Source organism: Cariama cristata, unplaced genomic scaffold, assembly GCF_000690535.1.
Source record: "Cariama cristata isolate BGI_N322 unplaced genomic scaffold, ASM69053v1 scaffold26565, whole genome shotgun sequence".
NCBI lineage: Eukaryota > Metazoa > Chordata > Aves > Cariamiformes > Cariamidae > Cariama > Cariama cristata.
Window position 1 is genome coordinate 9,913 of NW_009619647.1, and position 16,681 is coordinate 26,593.

At 51.5% G+C, this 16,681-nt stretch overlaps 2 protein-coding genes across 2 annotated transcripts; one reads left to right on the top strand and one right to left on the bottom strand.

The window, feature by feature from the left end:
- Positions 1 to 58: 58 nt before the first annotated feature.
- SOX10 (SRY (sex determining region Y)-box 10) lies at positions 59 to 9,557 on the top strand. Its single transcript, XM_009701329.1, has 3 exons — positions 59 to 469; positions 6,398 to 6,663; positions 7,068 to 9,557. The coding sequence occupies exons 1-3, from the start codon at positions 60 to 62 to the stop codon at positions 7,781 to 7,783; spliced, it is 1,392 nt and encodes a 463-aa protein (XP_009699631.1). The 5' UTR covers position 59; the 3' UTR covers positions 7,784 to 9,557.
- A 3,193-nt stretch (positions 9,558 to 12,750) lies between these two features.
- POLR2F (polymerase (RNA) II (DNA directed) polypeptide F) lies at positions 12,751 to 16,656 on the bottom strand (the record flags this gene model as incomplete). Its single annotated transcript, XM_009701330.1, has 4 exons — positions 12,751 to 12,924; positions 14,619 to 14,690; positions 16,306 to 16,436; positions 16,579 to 16,656. Coding segments are annotated over 4 exons (372 nt in total), but the record flags the coding sequence as incomplete, so codon positions are not given.
- Positions 16,657 to 16,681: the final 25 nt, after the last annotated feature.

The following is a 16,681-nucleotide window of genomic DNA, read 5'->3' on the forward strand; positions in this document are numbered from 1 at the left end:
CCCTCCCCAGTGAGAAGAAGGACACCAAGAAGGAAGAGAGAGAGGGCTCAAGAGCAACGATGGCCGACGACCAAGACCTTTCAGAGGTGGAGATGAGCCCAGTGGGTTCTGAAGACCACCACTGCCTCTCGCCAGGACCCTCCATGGCATCGGACAACTCCCCGCACCTCGCCGGCTCTGGGAACGGGGAGATGGGGAAGGTCAAGAAGGAACAGCAAGACTCAGAGGCAGACGACGACAAGTTCCCGGTGTGCATCCGCGAGGCGGTCAGCCAGGTGCTGAGTGGCTATGACTGGACCCTGGTACCCATGCCCGTCCGGGTCAATGGAAGTAACAAGAGCAAACCCCACGTCAAGCGGCCCATGAATGCCTTCATGGTCTGGGCACAGGCTGCCCGGAGGAAATTGGCTGACCAGTACCCACACCTCCACAACGCCGAGCTCAGTAAGACCTTGGGGAAGCTCTGGAGGTAAGAGCAGGCGAGCGGAGGGGGATGCGAGGGCTGAGGTCCGCAGGTGTCCTGTCCTGGAGAGGACTGTGTGGTTATGTGGAAGGATGGAGACTTAGCGGGATGGAAGGGGTGTCCCTTGAGGAGCCTTCCTTCCCTGCGGGGCACGGTCGGTGACGGGGGCAAGAGTGGTGGTTGGATGTAGTGAAGGCTTCCTCAGCAGAGCTCACCTCCATCCTGGGCAGCAGCCCTTTCCACATTTCCCACCAACTTCCCCTGTTGCTCCCGACAAGAATACTCTCGTCCTGGTCCTCTCATGTCTGACTGCCAGGGGAGTTTTCTTGGCTCACCCTCTCTGTTGGGCCAAGTTGTGCACCAGCAGGAACCGGGCTGAGCCCCATCCAACTTAACTCACTGGTGGCTGCCTCAAGCCTGTTTGAAGTTGGATCCCGACACCAACAGGGGTTACTCTCCGTGCAGTGCTGCAGAGGAAGAGGGAGACAAAGTTACGGCTGAGGAGGAAGGTCAGGGGAAGGGAGCCGGGTGGTCCCGGGATGGTCCTAGTTTTGGCAAGCCATGCAGGTGCAGCGAGAAGGACAAGGAGAGACCCTGCCAGAAAGGGGGGATGAGGTTTAGCAGAAAGGAAGAGACCTGCAACAGTCCCGGCCTTAGCAGGCTCCCTTGCAACATACTGGCTCAAACCAGCCCCGTCTCCCTTCGCACCCAGAGAGATGCCCTCCCTCCTCGCCGGCACACAAACGCTCGTCCTTCTGGCCCCACCAGTTTGCTGAACCTATTTTAATTTGGGCTTCACGCCAATCCCCTGGTCCTTTACGTACCCTCCCCAGCCCACTCCTCCTTCCTCCAGCAGATCGACGGGTTGCCCCGATTGATCACAGCTGGCCCATCGGCAGTCAGAGAGCCATCGTGCCCAAGCCAAGTGTCTCAGGCTGGCTGTGTCACTTCTTTCCCATCCGACGGTCTCTGCCGATAACCCCATCAACCTATTATAAACACTTTCTGCCACAAGTCCCCAGGACCATCCTCCCGCCACCTCTGCCTTGCACCAACCAACACAAGCCAAGGCTCATACAAATGGGCCCTCTCATTCTCTCTCCTGCCCTGACGGCATTTCGTGGAGGAAGCCCTCAACCTTGGGTGAGCCAAGAAAGCTTTTTCCAAGCAGAAGCAAAACATATCCCGTCACGCAGCTGATGTCGAGGTCTCCTCCTGGCTTCAAATCTCCTTGCTCGCAAGGAACTGAGTCCTTGGGCGTTAGCTTCTCCCTCTGCTACATCAACCCTTTTACCCTGACCCGTCGATGTCTAGTGTAAACCCAGCAAAGAGATTTCTTTGCGAAGTCGGAGGCAGGGCATGATTGTGGATGTCTCATCTGATGCTCTTTTCCTCTTTGTTCCCTGCTGGCTTCCCTTTCCTTTACCACGGCACTTGCTCCCGCCTGGGGCTCTGCTGGCAGCCTCTCGACTGTGAAGCTGTGCTGGAAGGGGGGGGTCTGTGTGCGGGGAACCCATCTTTTTTGTTCCCAAAGTGTTATTTCAAGGTATTGTTCCTTTACTGCAAAATATTGCCAGATTTTAGAGCAACGGCCTCCCTCCAGACACTGCATTTCCCTTGAAAATCTAGCAGAGCAGTGAAACTCTCCATAGGTATCGCATTCAGAGCACAGGGGGACGCAGCCCTCGGTCGTGGCCACGTTCATGCACCCGACTGTCTCCCTACCCCCGGGGCATGGCTCCCATCGCTGGCCGCATGGGACTCGGAGCAGGGGGACGCTGCTGCCGAATGATGGTCAAGGTCCTCGGGTGTTTCTTACGGCACTATGCAGCCAGGGAGCGTGAGTCAGGCAGAGAAACTTGCGGGATCAGGCTTGGGGTTGTTGCATGCTGCTGGGCTTGCCACGCAGCTGCTTTGCTTTAACACATCTCCTCTCCGAGCGTCCCTCTCCCCAAGTGTCCGTCTCTCCGAGCATCCCTCTCCCCGAGCCGTGTCAGCCCCCACAGGGACTGTACAGCATAGTGAGCTGGGTTATGGGTGCCGTGGGTGTCTGGTCTGGGTAGGACCACATGTGTCTGTCTTTCTGTGAGGCTGGGGGAAATAGCCCACAAAACTCCAGGTGGCCCAAAAGTTACGACGACAGTAGCCCCGAGTCTCACCTTCCAGCCACGCTAAGGTTGGGTCTTCCTCCACTGAGGCTCCCACTGCCCTCAGCTACGCTGTCCCCAAGGTATAGCTCCTATGCATCCGTACATCTGCGAGCAGCTGGGTTTTGCTCTGGACGGCTTAGTCTCAGACATTTGATGAGGGTCCCTGCAAAGGGCCCTGGCTGTTCACGTACCCGCACCCTTACAAAGTGGCCACCCAAATCCTACAGCCTACATCACTAGTCACTTTGGAAAACGTGGGCGACTTTTCACATGGGCTGTTCTGAGCTTAGACAGGTAAAGGGCACGTTAGGCAGAGAGATGAGTTCTGGCGAGCACGAAGACTGCCTGCAGACCACCATTAAACCAAGCTGATCCCCAGCGATCGGCGCTGGGTGAGGACGGCAGAGGCTGGGAAATCTTCTTGAAAGGCAGCTAGCAGATTGAGCGATAACCCCAGTGCCATCCCACGTGCTCCTCCGCAAAACAGACTGCAATGGCCCAGGCTTTTTTTTATTTTAAGGCTGGTGTTTGCTCCGGCACTGTGCCACCACCATGTTCCTCCTCAGGCCCCAGCCCTCGTTGGGAAGGGCTGGAGGAGATGCCCCAATGGTCACATTACCTGCCCGGCCCCAAATGCGGTGCCGGGGGGTTTATGGCCCCATCCACCTCCCCCCGTCTGTATCCACGTAGGGTGCACGAGGGGTGCAGTCGACGAATCGAATATACTAAAAAAGGAGGAGGGAGGGTTGACGGTCTGTGCTTGACGGTCATGAAATCTCCCCTTGGCAGCTTTCCTTCCCTGGGGTGGGACAGGGAGCAGCTCTCAAATGGAGGCTGGCTGCTGAAAATGTCGGCACGACTCGCAGCCAAAATGCCAGCCAGCACCACCTCCGAGGCCGAAAAAAAGCGAGGCATGGGAAGAAGGGGAGGAAGGCTCAGTAGGGAGGAGCGAGGGGACCCGATGGAGGGATCTTTGCAAGGGGGGTGGCAGTATCCAGGGAGTAGGGTCATGCCAACAAAATCTGGGGCCATGGACATGTAGGAGAGCCCACCCAGCTGGTTTCTGCTCCGAGCCAGCCCTTGCCTTGCATCAGCCCCGATGTCCAGCTCCATCATCGTACTGACTCATCGGCAGCTGAGTCCCGGCACGCGGTCAGGCCCCTGGCCGCTGAGCCAGCTGCCTGGCACGCAGCGCGGTGCAATGCCAGGCGGCAGAAGGGGAGGCTGTAAGAGATGGGCAGAAGGATTTTAGCCTTCCTTTCTCCTCCCGGAGCAGGGCGCTGGATGCTTGCCCCTCTCTCTTCGGCTTGGGGGTGAGCATTCGGTGTTGGGGAGAGTGGCGAGGGCTCGGTTAAGCCCCATGAAGGGCTTTGCTCTGTGATCCATAACTTCTCTGCCCGTGCGAGATTCCATTGCATTATGGCCTAGGGAGCGTGGGGGGCAGGAGGGGGAGGGCAGGAAGCAAGTGAAATCCAAATCCCCCCAAATCTCCTGGCCTTTGCCTGCTCGCACCAGTTTCACTTTGCTAAAGCCGATTTGAGCTCTGATCCCAGCGGGAGGGAGGAGGGAGCAGGCAGCCTTGGAAAGAAGGCAGAGACGTGGGGAGTGGACTTGCCGCTGTCCTGCTGGTGGCACTGCCCGTGGGCTGTTGTCAAGGGGAGAGGAGGTGAAGGCATAGCTCGAAGAGCAGGGATCTGATTCCTGCATAGCCTCCAGTGGCTCTGGTTCACGCCATCCATGAGATGGATCTGAGCGGCTGAGCTGGCTCTGCTCTGAGCTCGCCGTGCGGTCCGTCCTGCAGATCAAAGCTGGCTGTGCAGCCTACAGCCCTCTCGCTCCAAGAGGTGCCCAGATAGAAAGAGACCTTTCATTCCCAACCGCAGCATCTTATTAGTTTTGGCATCACCTGGGCTGGGAGTGCAGGGACGCCAGAGCCTGGCTGCCTCGTAGTGCAGTGTCCCGGGCTGCAAGGCTGCAGGTTTTGCCTCTATTCTCCATCTCCGGTGGAGGTGGGGCATTCTGCAAGGATGAAGGTTTTACCAAGGCAAGGTCGCGTCGCAGTCCACGAAGCCTACAAGGGTTGGCCATGATATCCCTTTGGACCCCTTGGAGGGCCGTCTGGAGCAGCGCAGGCTGAGGGATTAGAGCCCTTTGGGATGTGTGAGCATGGTGTATGGTGGCGGGAGGGAGACAGGAAAGCTGGTGTTGGATTCATGGTGGCTCAGTTGCTTTAATCTCCAGGATTAAGGCAGCAGAGGAATGTGGTGTGTGGCTGTGAGCTGCTCAGGCTGCCTGGAGTGAACCCAGCTCAGCACCATAATGGGCTCCAGCCCGTGCCACACACCTTCCATCTTCCAGCCAAGGGGATGCACAAGGAGCAGGGGGAAAAGGGGTGCTTAGGAACCAACCCATTACTTGCTGGTGACCCCCTTGATCCCCCACCAGATTTACCTGTGTGCTCCTTGAGCCATGCCTCCTCTTCATCTTCAGTTTTTCAGGCCAGTTCAAGCCTTTATATCTTCCAGCTTAACAGAATTGGTCACATTTTAGTGCTAAGGGCTTCAGGGGTACCAGGGTGCTGGCACAGCCCCATTCCCAGGTAGTTCTTTTGTTGGAGAGAAAAAGGTGTGGACATCTCATAAATTGAGTATTTTTTGCTGTTTGGGAGTCCTGCCATTTCTAATGGCTATTGGAGCTGCAAGTCATGGGAAGACTGGTCCCTTTTGAGAGCACTGGTTTCTGGTCGGAAGCAGGATGACCTTGAGTCACAAGAATATTTGAGGGGAAAATTCATAAACGAAACTGAAGTGCTTCCAACCGAGATGCTGCTAAAGGCTTGAGCAATGAGGCTGATCTCAACTCCAAGTGCTCGGAGCCATCCTGCCTGCACATTTCACCATTTCCTTGGAGAGCCTATCTTAACTAGAGCAGCCCATGATCTGGCAGGGACACAGAGAAGGAGCTTACATTCCTGCCATGCCTTTCATCCAGAGACCACAGCTCATCTATTTCTACAAGGCTAGCAACATAGCAGCTAAATTTTTTAACGACTGCTCGGCTAAGTTCAAGAAGGGCTGGTCCTTTATGCTTCAGCCTTTTGTATTATCCATGTCTAAGGTGAGCAGGAGCTCCAGAAATAACAGAATACACTGTTTCCCCCCTTTTGAAATTTTCTTTCATTCCCTGCTAGGATATTGTAAGATGCTTAAAGGCCCGGCAAGCTCCACCCAGCAACATGGGTACTGTGGAGACACCACCATTGCTGCTATTTGTGCTCAGTAGAGCCTCAAACTTGGAGCAGAGCCTATGGAAGGGTGGGAGGTTAAACTGGAATAAATATAGGCTGGGGAAGAGCAAGAGATATGCAGGAGGCAGCACTACGGGTAGCAAGGGTGTCCCACACTGCCTTAGTCCAAAGGATGATCCCAACTGCCCTTAATTTGCCCAAAGTGTTGAAAAGCAGCTTGTCCAGCCTTATTTTTACATGGCTACGAAACGCTGCGCTTTGCCTTTGGGCAATGTGAGAGGGTGTTGAACTTACTGAGGTGAGAAGCATCATGCACAGTGTCAGGGCTTAATAATTAACGAGGAGGAGGAAAACATTGCTGTCTCCACTGAACCACTTCCAAGCTCTCCCTGTGGTTTTGGGAAATACCCTCAATGGGGAAACACCCTGACATCTGGATTTACATGCTGTGTCCCATGATGCTGTGTATAGGTGGGTTTTTTTCTGATGTACCTGTCCCTCTTCTTCCCCTCTTCTTTACCACCTTGGCCTCTGCAGGCTGTTGAACGAAAGCGACAAGCGGCCCTTTATCGAAGAGGCAGAGCGGCTGAGGATGCAGCACAAGAAGGACCATCCCGATTACAAGTACCAGCCCCGCCGGCGGAAAAATGGCAAAGCCACGCAGGGTGAGGGCGAAGGCCAGGTGGAGGGGGAGGCTGGAGGGGCTGCCGCCATCCAGGCCCACTACAAGAACACCCACCTGGATCACAGGCATCCCGGCGAAGGGTCGCCCATGTCCGATGGTCATCCAGAACACTCCTCAGGTGAGTCTCAGGTCTCCGTGAACATACTAACAGGTTACAGCCAACTTGGAGGCTCAAAAAAGACAAGGAATCACTGTGAAAGCCTTAGCGATGTGGCTCGTGCCTTGCTCGTGACCCAAAAAACTCTGCTGGAGTCAGCAGTGTAGGGATATGCCTGAGTTTCATGGGCGCTTGCATTCTTTTGGTAGGGCAAGGTATCGTTGCACCCTCCCTCTTTTTCCGCAAGATGATACAAAAAGGTTCGGTTTTGGTTGGCTATTTGTCTCTCCCTCCGCTGAAGTCTCCAGCCAGACAGTTGCTGGCATACTGGGAGGAGTGGAGCGGGGCTGTCTACAAAGCCAGGCATAAAGTGGTAACTCACCTCTTCTCTCTCTTTCCTCCTCAAAATGTTTTTCACGTTGCAGGTCAGAGCCACGGGCCCCCCACACCTCCTACGACCCCTAAGACCGAGCTACAGGCAGGCAAAGCTGACTCCAAACGAGAAGGACGTTCCCTGGGGGAAGGGGGAAAGCCACACATTGACTTTGGCAACGTGGACATCGGGGAGATCAGCCATGAAGTGATGTCCAACATGGAGACCTTTGATGTCAACGAATTTGACCAATACCTGCCACCCAACGGACACGCTGGCCACCCAGGCCATGTTGGAGGCTACGCGGCAGCGGCGGCTGCTGGCTACGGCCTCGGGAGCGCCCTGGCCGCAGCCAGCGGACACTCTGCCTGGATCTCCAAGCAGCATGGAGTCTCCTTGTCCACTGCCACCTCATCGGTGGTGGACTCCAAGGCCCAGGTGAAAACAGAGGGCTCCACCCCTGGAGGTCATTACACTGACCAGCCCTCCACCTCCCAGATAGCTTACACATCCCTGAGTCTGCCCCACTACGGTTCGGCCTTCCCCTCCATCTCCAGGCCACAGTTTGACTACCCGGACCACCAGCCCTCGGGACCCTACTACAGCCATTCCACCCAAGCCTCTGGTCTCTACTCTGCCTTCTCCTATATGGGACCTTCCCAACGTCCCCTTTACACTGCCATCTCTGACCCTGCACCCTCCGTGCCACAGTCCCACAGCCCCACACATTGGGAACAGCCCGTGTATACGACTCTCTCCAGACCGTAGGGAACGGGGAACGGTGACCGAAGCAGCGACGGAAAGGCTCCAAAGAATCAGCACAGGCAGAAGAGCCTCCGAACTCCGAGGTCACTCAGTGCCATCCAGCCACCAGAATCCACTGAGAATACAGAAGTGCCTTTCTTGACCCCGGCTATCGCTGGCTCACCCGCCTAGAGGAAGGTTTTTTGTCCTTTCGCCCTTTACCAATTTCACGCAGGCCACGCGACTGGCTTGTGACACCTTATTGGCCTTCTAGATGAGGAGGGATTCTAGACATGGAGTGACTGGTCCATGGTGGGTTTTGTTGTGCGCACCCTGGACCGTACAATGAGAGAGACTGTCCTTTCCTTCCCCTCCCCAAACTGCTCCAGGGAGTCAGCAAGTGTTTCCAACAGGCCACAACGGCCAACACTTTGTCACCTGCTGTGGGTGAAGGGTGGTTGCTCAGCCTTGGTGAACATGTTATGGGAGGAGTAGTAGGGAGGACGGCATGGCCGGCTTCCTTGCGATCAGCGTTGTGCAGCAGTCCTGCCTAAGATTCACACATGCACGAATCTTGAACCCCGTTGGAAGACCAACCTACGCTTGCTTCCTTGCTGATTTCCACAGCTGCATCCCAGCTTTTCTCCCCACCTCTTCTCTCCATCCTCTCTCTGTTTAATCCCACTCTCTTTCCTGCATGGAGATTTTAAAGCTTGCCTGAACAACACGTAGGACTCGGGAACCGCATTGTCAGTCGTAGTGTTACACGTATCACAGCCTGTGTGCGCATGCGTGTTCACGTATGGAGGTGCAGGAGAGGTGGGAAAGGGCCAGTGAATCATTAAGGTGCTGTGGGCGAATCCTCCTTTTTTACAATTATTCTATATCATTCATTCATTCGTGTCTGGCATTTCTAGCATCTCAGTCTTTTCTAACCTCTTCAGTATCCCAAGCAACCTCTGAGAAAACTTGGTCCTTGCTCTTCCATGTCTGACTGTGCCTGCCTGAAACGAAGAGGCACCAAGAAAGCTACTATGCACTTGCCAACACCCCGACTTGATTCCAATATTCTCTTTGAACCCCTACTCCAAACTCAGGCTGATGGGGTGTGCACCCCCTCTCGTTTGTTCATCATGTCTTCCAGTCAACACCTCCCTCCTACCTATGCTGAGGATGGAAAGATACTCCTGTGTCTTTAAGCAAGGTGAATACGCACCCAATCTTGGATGAGTGTAAAGAAAAGAACCCTATTTTGGTGCAAAGGAATTTGTTTTCCCCTTCGGTTTTCAAACTGGAAGCAACCTGCTCTCGCAGTCAGATCAACCTCCTTTTTTCAGCCCAACACCTGAGGACAGTCTGCTTACTTCTCCTTCGTCACCTCCAGGACTGGGGTGGTTTGTCATGCCAGGGAGTGAACTGGCACAAAAGTTGCTGCAGGAAAAGATGACTCCTGGCAATTGATCGCAGAGACATGTCGTGGGACCTTCCAATGGATATTCCAGTCTAGAAAGATAAAATACTTTGACCAAACGTGGACTGTGATCGGTGCCGCTGTACCCCTCTGCTGATATGACTGTCAGATGCCCTTCCTGCCTCCCTTAGCTACGGATGACTTATCCTTGTGGTGTCTGAAAAGATCACGTAGAATGTTTGCTCCTTGTACGCATGTAACCTCTTCCAGCCCTGTCCCCTTATTTATGCAAGTAGCACCTTCCTCCCCCACCTCCCTTTCCCCAGTCTCTATGCTGTCCTAGCACCATTAACTCTGCATTAAACATATGAAATAATAAACTTAAAAGTTTCATTTTCACCTGCCTGTGGTTTTTTGACCTCTTCCCTGCAAGTCTCTTGTTTTTTCTCCCAGTTAAGTGTATGATCGCTCACATCACCACCACACGGATCCCGTGCACAGCCTTCCCCTGCTTGTCATGAAGAGGACACAGGCAGACCTCTGAGTGGCTTACCAAGACTCCTTCGCAGAGGTGAAACTCATCTCCTGTTCACACCCCAGCTCCAGGCATTTCTTCAGTGAGAAATGTAGTAACACTCACTTCTGTTCTTCAGCTAAGATTCAGCACGTGCAATTAAGAGTACTGTTTTGCATGTGCTTCACCCAAGAATTTCTTAGTGCGATTGTTAATGCTCTCCAGAATAGGAGCGTGGGGTTTCTCGTCTTGGTTCATCATCACCAGGTGGCATACCTTAAAAAAAAAACAACTTCCACACATCCACAGACTTGTGTATTTTGGAAGCAACCATTAGTTTCTCTGTAGAAACTCAAACCCCCGGGCCTCTTGCCTTCCACAAGCAAGAACCTAAATGCAAACACTCACACACAGACAGTATATTCAAGAATAGATGTATACACCACCTTATTTGTTGCAGAAGTTATCCCGGGTGTAGTCAGGTCCTGGGAGGCCATCTGAAGATGTTTGGAAAGAAAATGTACAGCAGACATCAGTCTGCTTAAGAACATCTCTCAAGTCCAATGGTAGCAAGGTAGGATCCCAATTAACACAGAGATTCCACAACAATTACAAATTGATTCCAAAGGGTTTCAGTGCTGACGCATGTGATTGATCCAGTGAGTTTGTGGTCAGTAAACGCTTTATGGGTGAGTAGAGTAAGCAGGATGTCTAGGAACTGGGGAATACGTTCAAAGCTTTTTAAAACTCACAGCAGTATTTGGATGAAGTCCTGTTCCTGTATAGGGCCAAGAGCATCAGCAGCAGCAGGACTTAATGGATCTAACAATGGTGATGCCAGCTAAGGAGGTCCATGAAAAATAGGACTGTAGCCGTTCACTGGAGAGGAGAAATCTCTACCCCAAATTACAGGCTGCGGGAGGAGTTCAGAAGGGAACTACCGCACTGCTGAGCAGGTCAGAAGCATGTGTGGGGAAGAAGGGAAGCCACGATGGAGTTAGGGGTAGGAGAGCAGATCACAGGGGTGGGAGAGAGAAGGGACATGGTGTGGACAAACAGGAGAGCAGGAAAAGAAAGTTCGTAACCACACACAAGTACCCTTCTCCAGCTCTTCAAAAAGCAAATTAAGAAAGCAAGAGGGCTCTGCCTCAATCATTCTCTAGTGGAAGGGGGTGCCTTCTCTCATCTAGGAGGGTCCTCACAACTAAGACAGGACTAAGAATGCCGGTGGTAACAGAGGGGTTAACCACTCCTCCTGCAGCCTGGCAGGAGCTGGCCAGGCATCCTTCCCTATCCCTTTAATCGTATCTGATACAGATGCAAGGCTGGGGAGGGGAGGCGGGTAGGGAACAAAGAAGCCATTTAAAAAAAAAAAGAAAAAAAAAAAGACAAGAAAACGACCCCCGCGCTCTATGGCGGACGCCAAAACGATTGCACAAAGGCACCATTTCAGGGCTGAAATTTCACCGCACCAATGTGATTAAAGGATTCCATGGAGGGTGGGGGGAGAAGGCTGAAGGCCACAGTGCTGCGAATTAACCTTTTCTTAGTAGGGATGGCCTGGACCAGGAAGCATTTGTGTTCCTCACAGTCGATCCCCTTCCCACACCTGCAAGCATCTCCACATTCCCTTTGACCTGTCATTTTGCCCAAGGACTCATTCGGCTCTTGCATTATTGCCTCCAAAACCAGCCCCTCCTGTGCAGACCAACAGAGGAAGGATAGACTGGTGCTTTTATAGGGAGCAGTAAGAGAATAACATTCATGGTTGGTTATATGAGCCGAGTTCCCAGGCAGGTGGATATAAACTCCCTTTGGGACATGGATGCTCATGTGTCAGCACCGACCACACATACAGCATGGAGAATGCACGCTTTATATATAAGCTTAGGCTTCAACACAAACTAGTTGGAAATATTCTTCCGAGACCAGCGTAAAGAGAAAAATTAATGTAAAGCAGAAACCATAGATGAGGTGCACCTTCCCCCTTCTTCTCTTTAAAAAAAGAAAACAGAAATTACAAGAGCACTTTTTAATAAGATAATTGAAAAGGACTCGGTGTGTTCTTCCTTATGCAGAACAAGAGCCTTGCAGCACACAGATCAAGAAATGAAAACTAGGCAGTGGCTGGCTGGAAGCCCCTGCAGATTGTAATGCATCCACCCAACTCTTGACTTGAGCATGCAACATCCCTGCACATCAGAGGCAAGAGTGCAGGTACCTGAAGGGGACAAATGACAGATCTTTCATCACACTACGGATTAAAGGAACCCTAGGATTTAACTACTGTTGTGCCACCAGAAGAACCACCAGAGTATGTACAACTGAGATGGCTGGAGTGCACCCACACCCCCAGGACCATCAGTTCCACCGTGTGTCAGAGAACGGCTGTACGAGGAACAAACACGGCAACAACCTACAACTGCCGAGCTGGTGGGACTGCGAGTGGCGACTGCGCTTCCGGCTGGGACAGTGCCACTGAAAGGGGATCCCCACTTCTGATAAGCAGCAGGAGCAGGGAAACAATAGGTGATTTGATGAGAGCTGCTCTACGATACTCCTGAGAAGCCCCACAGCCAGCTCAGGCCAGAGAGGAAATTGGGGGTTTCCACAGCAACCTGCTCAGGGCACAAAGGCCCCACTGTCCAGGGGGAAGCAATGGAGGTGTCTCAGCACTCTCGTTTTAAGAAGGGACAGGAGTGGAGGGCTGGAGTCTTTCTGAAGCCAAAGTACCTGCAAGAGCATTTTTGTACAGCAGGAGTTTAATGGGGTATCAGTCCTATAATCAGGGAGGAGCAGTCCTGGAGGAGGAGGAAGTAGTTGTTACTGCAGTCTTTGGCGTAGCTAAAAGGTAGGGCTTTCGCAGGTGAAAAAAAGCTGCAAGAAAAGCATCGCACTTGGCTCCCTGATCTTACTAATACAGCCCACGAGACAAAAAGAAAGAATAATGACCAAGCTGGTAGAGAGAAGTAAGAAAATCTTCTCTTGGGCATGTAGGACTGAGATGAAAGAGAACGTGGGAGGAAGAAAAAAAAACCCGAACACATTTAACTTAAAATGGGGAGGTTTATAATTTATTTACACAAACATAAACAAAAATAGAAACATCTCTGGAGACGGACAGAACTGAAACAATGGCTGGCAGCTGATCAGTCCGTGATAATTAACTCATCCACACCCCAGTCTTCATAGCTCCCATCTGGTAGGTAACGACGGATGATTATGGGGATCTTGCGTGCTCTGAAGGGAGGATAGAGAGGTGAACAGAAATGCCAGAGCCTTCACTATACCACTTCAGCAGGCAACGGGAACTGAGATGCTTAGTGGCTTCAGTAAGCTCATCAGATTTAACTGAGAGATCTGTGTACCACCAGTGACTTGGTATAATATAGTAGGGGGAAGTCCCAACAACCTTCTCTCTTTCATGGAAGCACTGAGCACCCTTAGACTCGAAACAACCAAAGACGTACAGAAGATCAGCCCTTTGTTGCTACTGCAGGAATTGAGCCCTGTGATCTGAACCCACCAGGAGACAACACCGAGCATCTAACACAGATATTTGGGGGGCGGGGGGGAAATTGGGACTTGAAGAACAAATCCTCTTTTTTGTTTAATGGAAGATTTTTCCCCACAAGACACTACAACAGTGGCAGAATTCTGAGAACCTTCACGACAAGCTATTTAAAAAGTATTTTGCACCCTGAGAGCATCAGTTACATTTCAAGAAGGATGCAAGAAACAGGAACTACGCAGGTACCCAAACTTGGTACAGCTGGGGCAGAGCACAGCATCTGCCAACAGCGCCTCCAATTAGAAAGCAAGAAAATGCTGAACAAAATTTAACTTAATGGAAGTAGATTTAAGTCAGCACAACATAATCAGACAGTCTGGAATCTAACCAGGGCATCAGGTGTCAACCGTATCAGACCTGAAAACTAATACAACTTCTTTAATGATCACATTCATGGCTGTTGTTTTTCCAGTAGCAAAGTAGGTCCCTCATGCCAAGAACTGCAACTGAATTTTGGCACAGAACAGGATGCCACTGTATTTTGTCACACCCTGAGTTAGTTTCTAGAGCTCATGCTCAGACAGCGACCAGAAGCAACTTGGACTGAGCTTGGAGACCCGATAGGAACATGACCTAAGGAACTTCTGGCACTGATAAAGGGAACTGTAATGGATTTAAAATCTGCAAAAACAACTGCAATGCACTGAGAAACTGGGGAAGTAGAGGGACAATTCAGTTCAAGAACAGGGACTTAATCAGTAACCGAGTCCAGTTGCTCTGCTTGAAGGATACCTGCATGTGATCTGGGTCACCAACCACACAGGCAAGCTGTAGGCTAGCAGCGAGCTCTGCTGTATGAAGGTGGGCGTAAGTGGTTGTCCAAAAGCTGCCCCTGCTACAGTCAGAAAGGATAACGATTCTATGATTTATCTATCTTTCTGTAAGCAGGGGACATGCCACACCACAAGCACAGTAAGCCAAGTGTGCAAGGGTGCGGGAAAAGAATATTCTTAACAGGGTCTCCACACCACCAGCCTGACCCTTGTTTTACTTTTTGCCAGCACTTCACTTGAACACAGGTCTGTTCGGATGGCTGCTTCAAATCAGTTCCATTCAGGGAATTAAACTGACTCCAGAAAAATGAGGACCTTGGGTTCTTCATCATAGAAGTAAAGAACACTTGGCCTCTGAAGCAAAAGAGGTCAGAGCACTCCTAATCATCAGTACTTTGCACGAGCAACTAGGATGGGAGAGAGCAGCTGCGGAGAAGTCCCAAGGTGAAAAAGGGGAAGCCAACTGTAGCACTTACTGTTACCGAGGGAAGACAAGGTGGTCTTGGAATAAGCTGCTGATTGTTGGGACGAGGAGAGGACTGCTAGCTTTATGGAAATCAATACGCTCACCACCAAAGTCTGGGACTTACTTGAGCTCTTTCATGGCAATCAGCAAGGGGTCTGTCTCTCCTTCCAACTCCACCATCACAGGGGCACACATCCTGGGACAGAACATCAACAATCACTTGAATGAACGCACAGAGAGGGAAGAGGGACAGCTAAACACGTGCCTACCTATGTCATCTGGACAGCGGTGGCTAAAGTAGGGGGGTGCGACACCACCTTGGCAAATCTGATTTGCTCTCTTATGCACTTCAGGAAGAAAATTTCCCCAAGTGGTTAGAGACTGAGCTTTTACTTGAATGTTCTTTTTGCCCCATCCCTCAGCCTCTGCTGACCAGCTGGTGCTCAAGGGTTGGTCAGATCCACACCCTTCTAATCACCCTCTGCTGTACTTAAACATGAGGAAAAGAGTGGTTCTACAACGAATCCAATGAAAACGGTGGACATACTGCAAAATGAGCATGCCTCCTACAACTCCAGCACATCCCTTACGTTCTGATTTGCTAACACCTTCCAGGCTTTGTTTGAGGGGAAGCGAGGGGCTGGATTTACAATACACTCAACCTCTAGGAAGAAAAAATTAAGTATTTTGCAGAGGGATGTAATAGCAGAGAAGACACGGGTGACGATATCCACCCATTAGACCGCAGCAGCACAGAAAGTTCCCGTTATGTGTGGATAAGGCCATGGGGGGTTGTTGCTGGCCTAGGTTCAGCACTGAAGGCAGAATATGTAGGTGAAACAGAACCAGGTGCCAGAGTGTTTTGGATTAAAGGCCTGGCATGGATCCACCTCATTTCCCCCATTTTTCTGGCCTTCCGCCATTTGAAAGAATGTGCACAAAATAGCTTCACAGAGCAAACACTGTGCAAAGAATAGCTTGGCAAAGCAATGATTAAGGAAAATCTGATCACCACCTACAAACTTCTAAATGATGTAGAGGAGAGGCATCATTTTGAAGGCGGATATAACCAAAATAAAACTCAGACATGTGCTTTCAGACAAACCTTGCTACAGCCTAATAATCTCGCTCATAAGGCTTTTTTTCAAAAAGCACAAAACTTTTTGATATATATTATTAAAACAAGTCTAGATAGGTAAATGGATGAAGTTGAGAGCAGCCAGCCTTAACAGCACTTAAAACAGGATTTAAGTGTTATTACCCATTATAAATGAGGCCTTACTAGTCAAAATACTTTTAAAAACTTACAGCTTGCCACAGCGCAACTGCACTTAAAACAGATTTCAGGTCCATTACTCCATTCCCAATTCCTACAGCCCTGTGGTATCAACTGAAGACAGTCTGGAGCACCCCTCCCTCCAATGTTGGCTTTTGCGAACGAGCTCTGAGCTTTTGAGCCCACACCAGCTCCCTTATGGAAGACAGAAACCAAGATCAGCTTGTCACAGACCCTACTCATTTTGCCTGTAAGACAAATGAACCTAGGAAAGTTCATTGCAGCTGCTGAACGCCCCCCTCTCTAGGCACAAGTACCACAGTCTCAGCCAAGGAGAGACACAAAAGCTTCACATGCAACAAAGAGCTCCGTGGTCTTGTGCTTCAGCATTGACCAAGACGGTGATCTGCAAGCTCAGCAGTCGTGTAAGGCATTACACGAGATCCAAAAGTTTTTAAGGAAAAAGGAAAGCAGCTTTCACTGGGAAGCAAAGAAAAGCTGTGGCAACACTCAGGATGCAGAGCGAAATACTCACGCTATCTGAAGGGCGCGAGTGCCCAGGACTCTGGCTCGCTCATATTTGGTCATGTAGGGGGTAGTGATCCGCTTCTGGTTCGCCTGCTGCCTCTCTCCCGAGGGAAGGATTTCCACGTTCTCCTGTCCCTCCTAGGGAAAGCAGATCAGCGCTGCAGCTCAGCTGCACCCACCACCAAGGCCCTGCGGTGCTGGGAAAAAGAGAGCCCCTGAGGCCTCCCCACCCCCAGCTCGACCGCCCAGCCAGGCCGCAACACAGGCCTGCGGCACCCACCTCCTCCGCGTTCTCCAGGTCCTCCAGGCCCTCATCCTCCTCCACATCGTCGAAATCGTCCCCGTCAAAGCTGTAGGAAGGACACGCACATCAGGGGCCGGGC

Coding starts and splice junctions, on each gene's coding strand:
- SOX10 (XM_009701329.1), top strand. CDS start 60: ATGGCCGACGACCAAGACCTTTCAGAGGTGGAGATGAGCCCAGTGGGT. Junction 470..6,397: donor ACCTTGGGGAAGCTCTGGAG/GTAAGAGCAGGC, acceptor TGGCCTCTGCAG/GCTGTTGAACGAAAGCGACA. Junction 6,664..7,067: donor TCATCCAGAACACTCCTCAG/GTGAGTCTCAGG, acceptor TTCACGTTGCAG/GTCAGAGCCACGGGCCCCCC.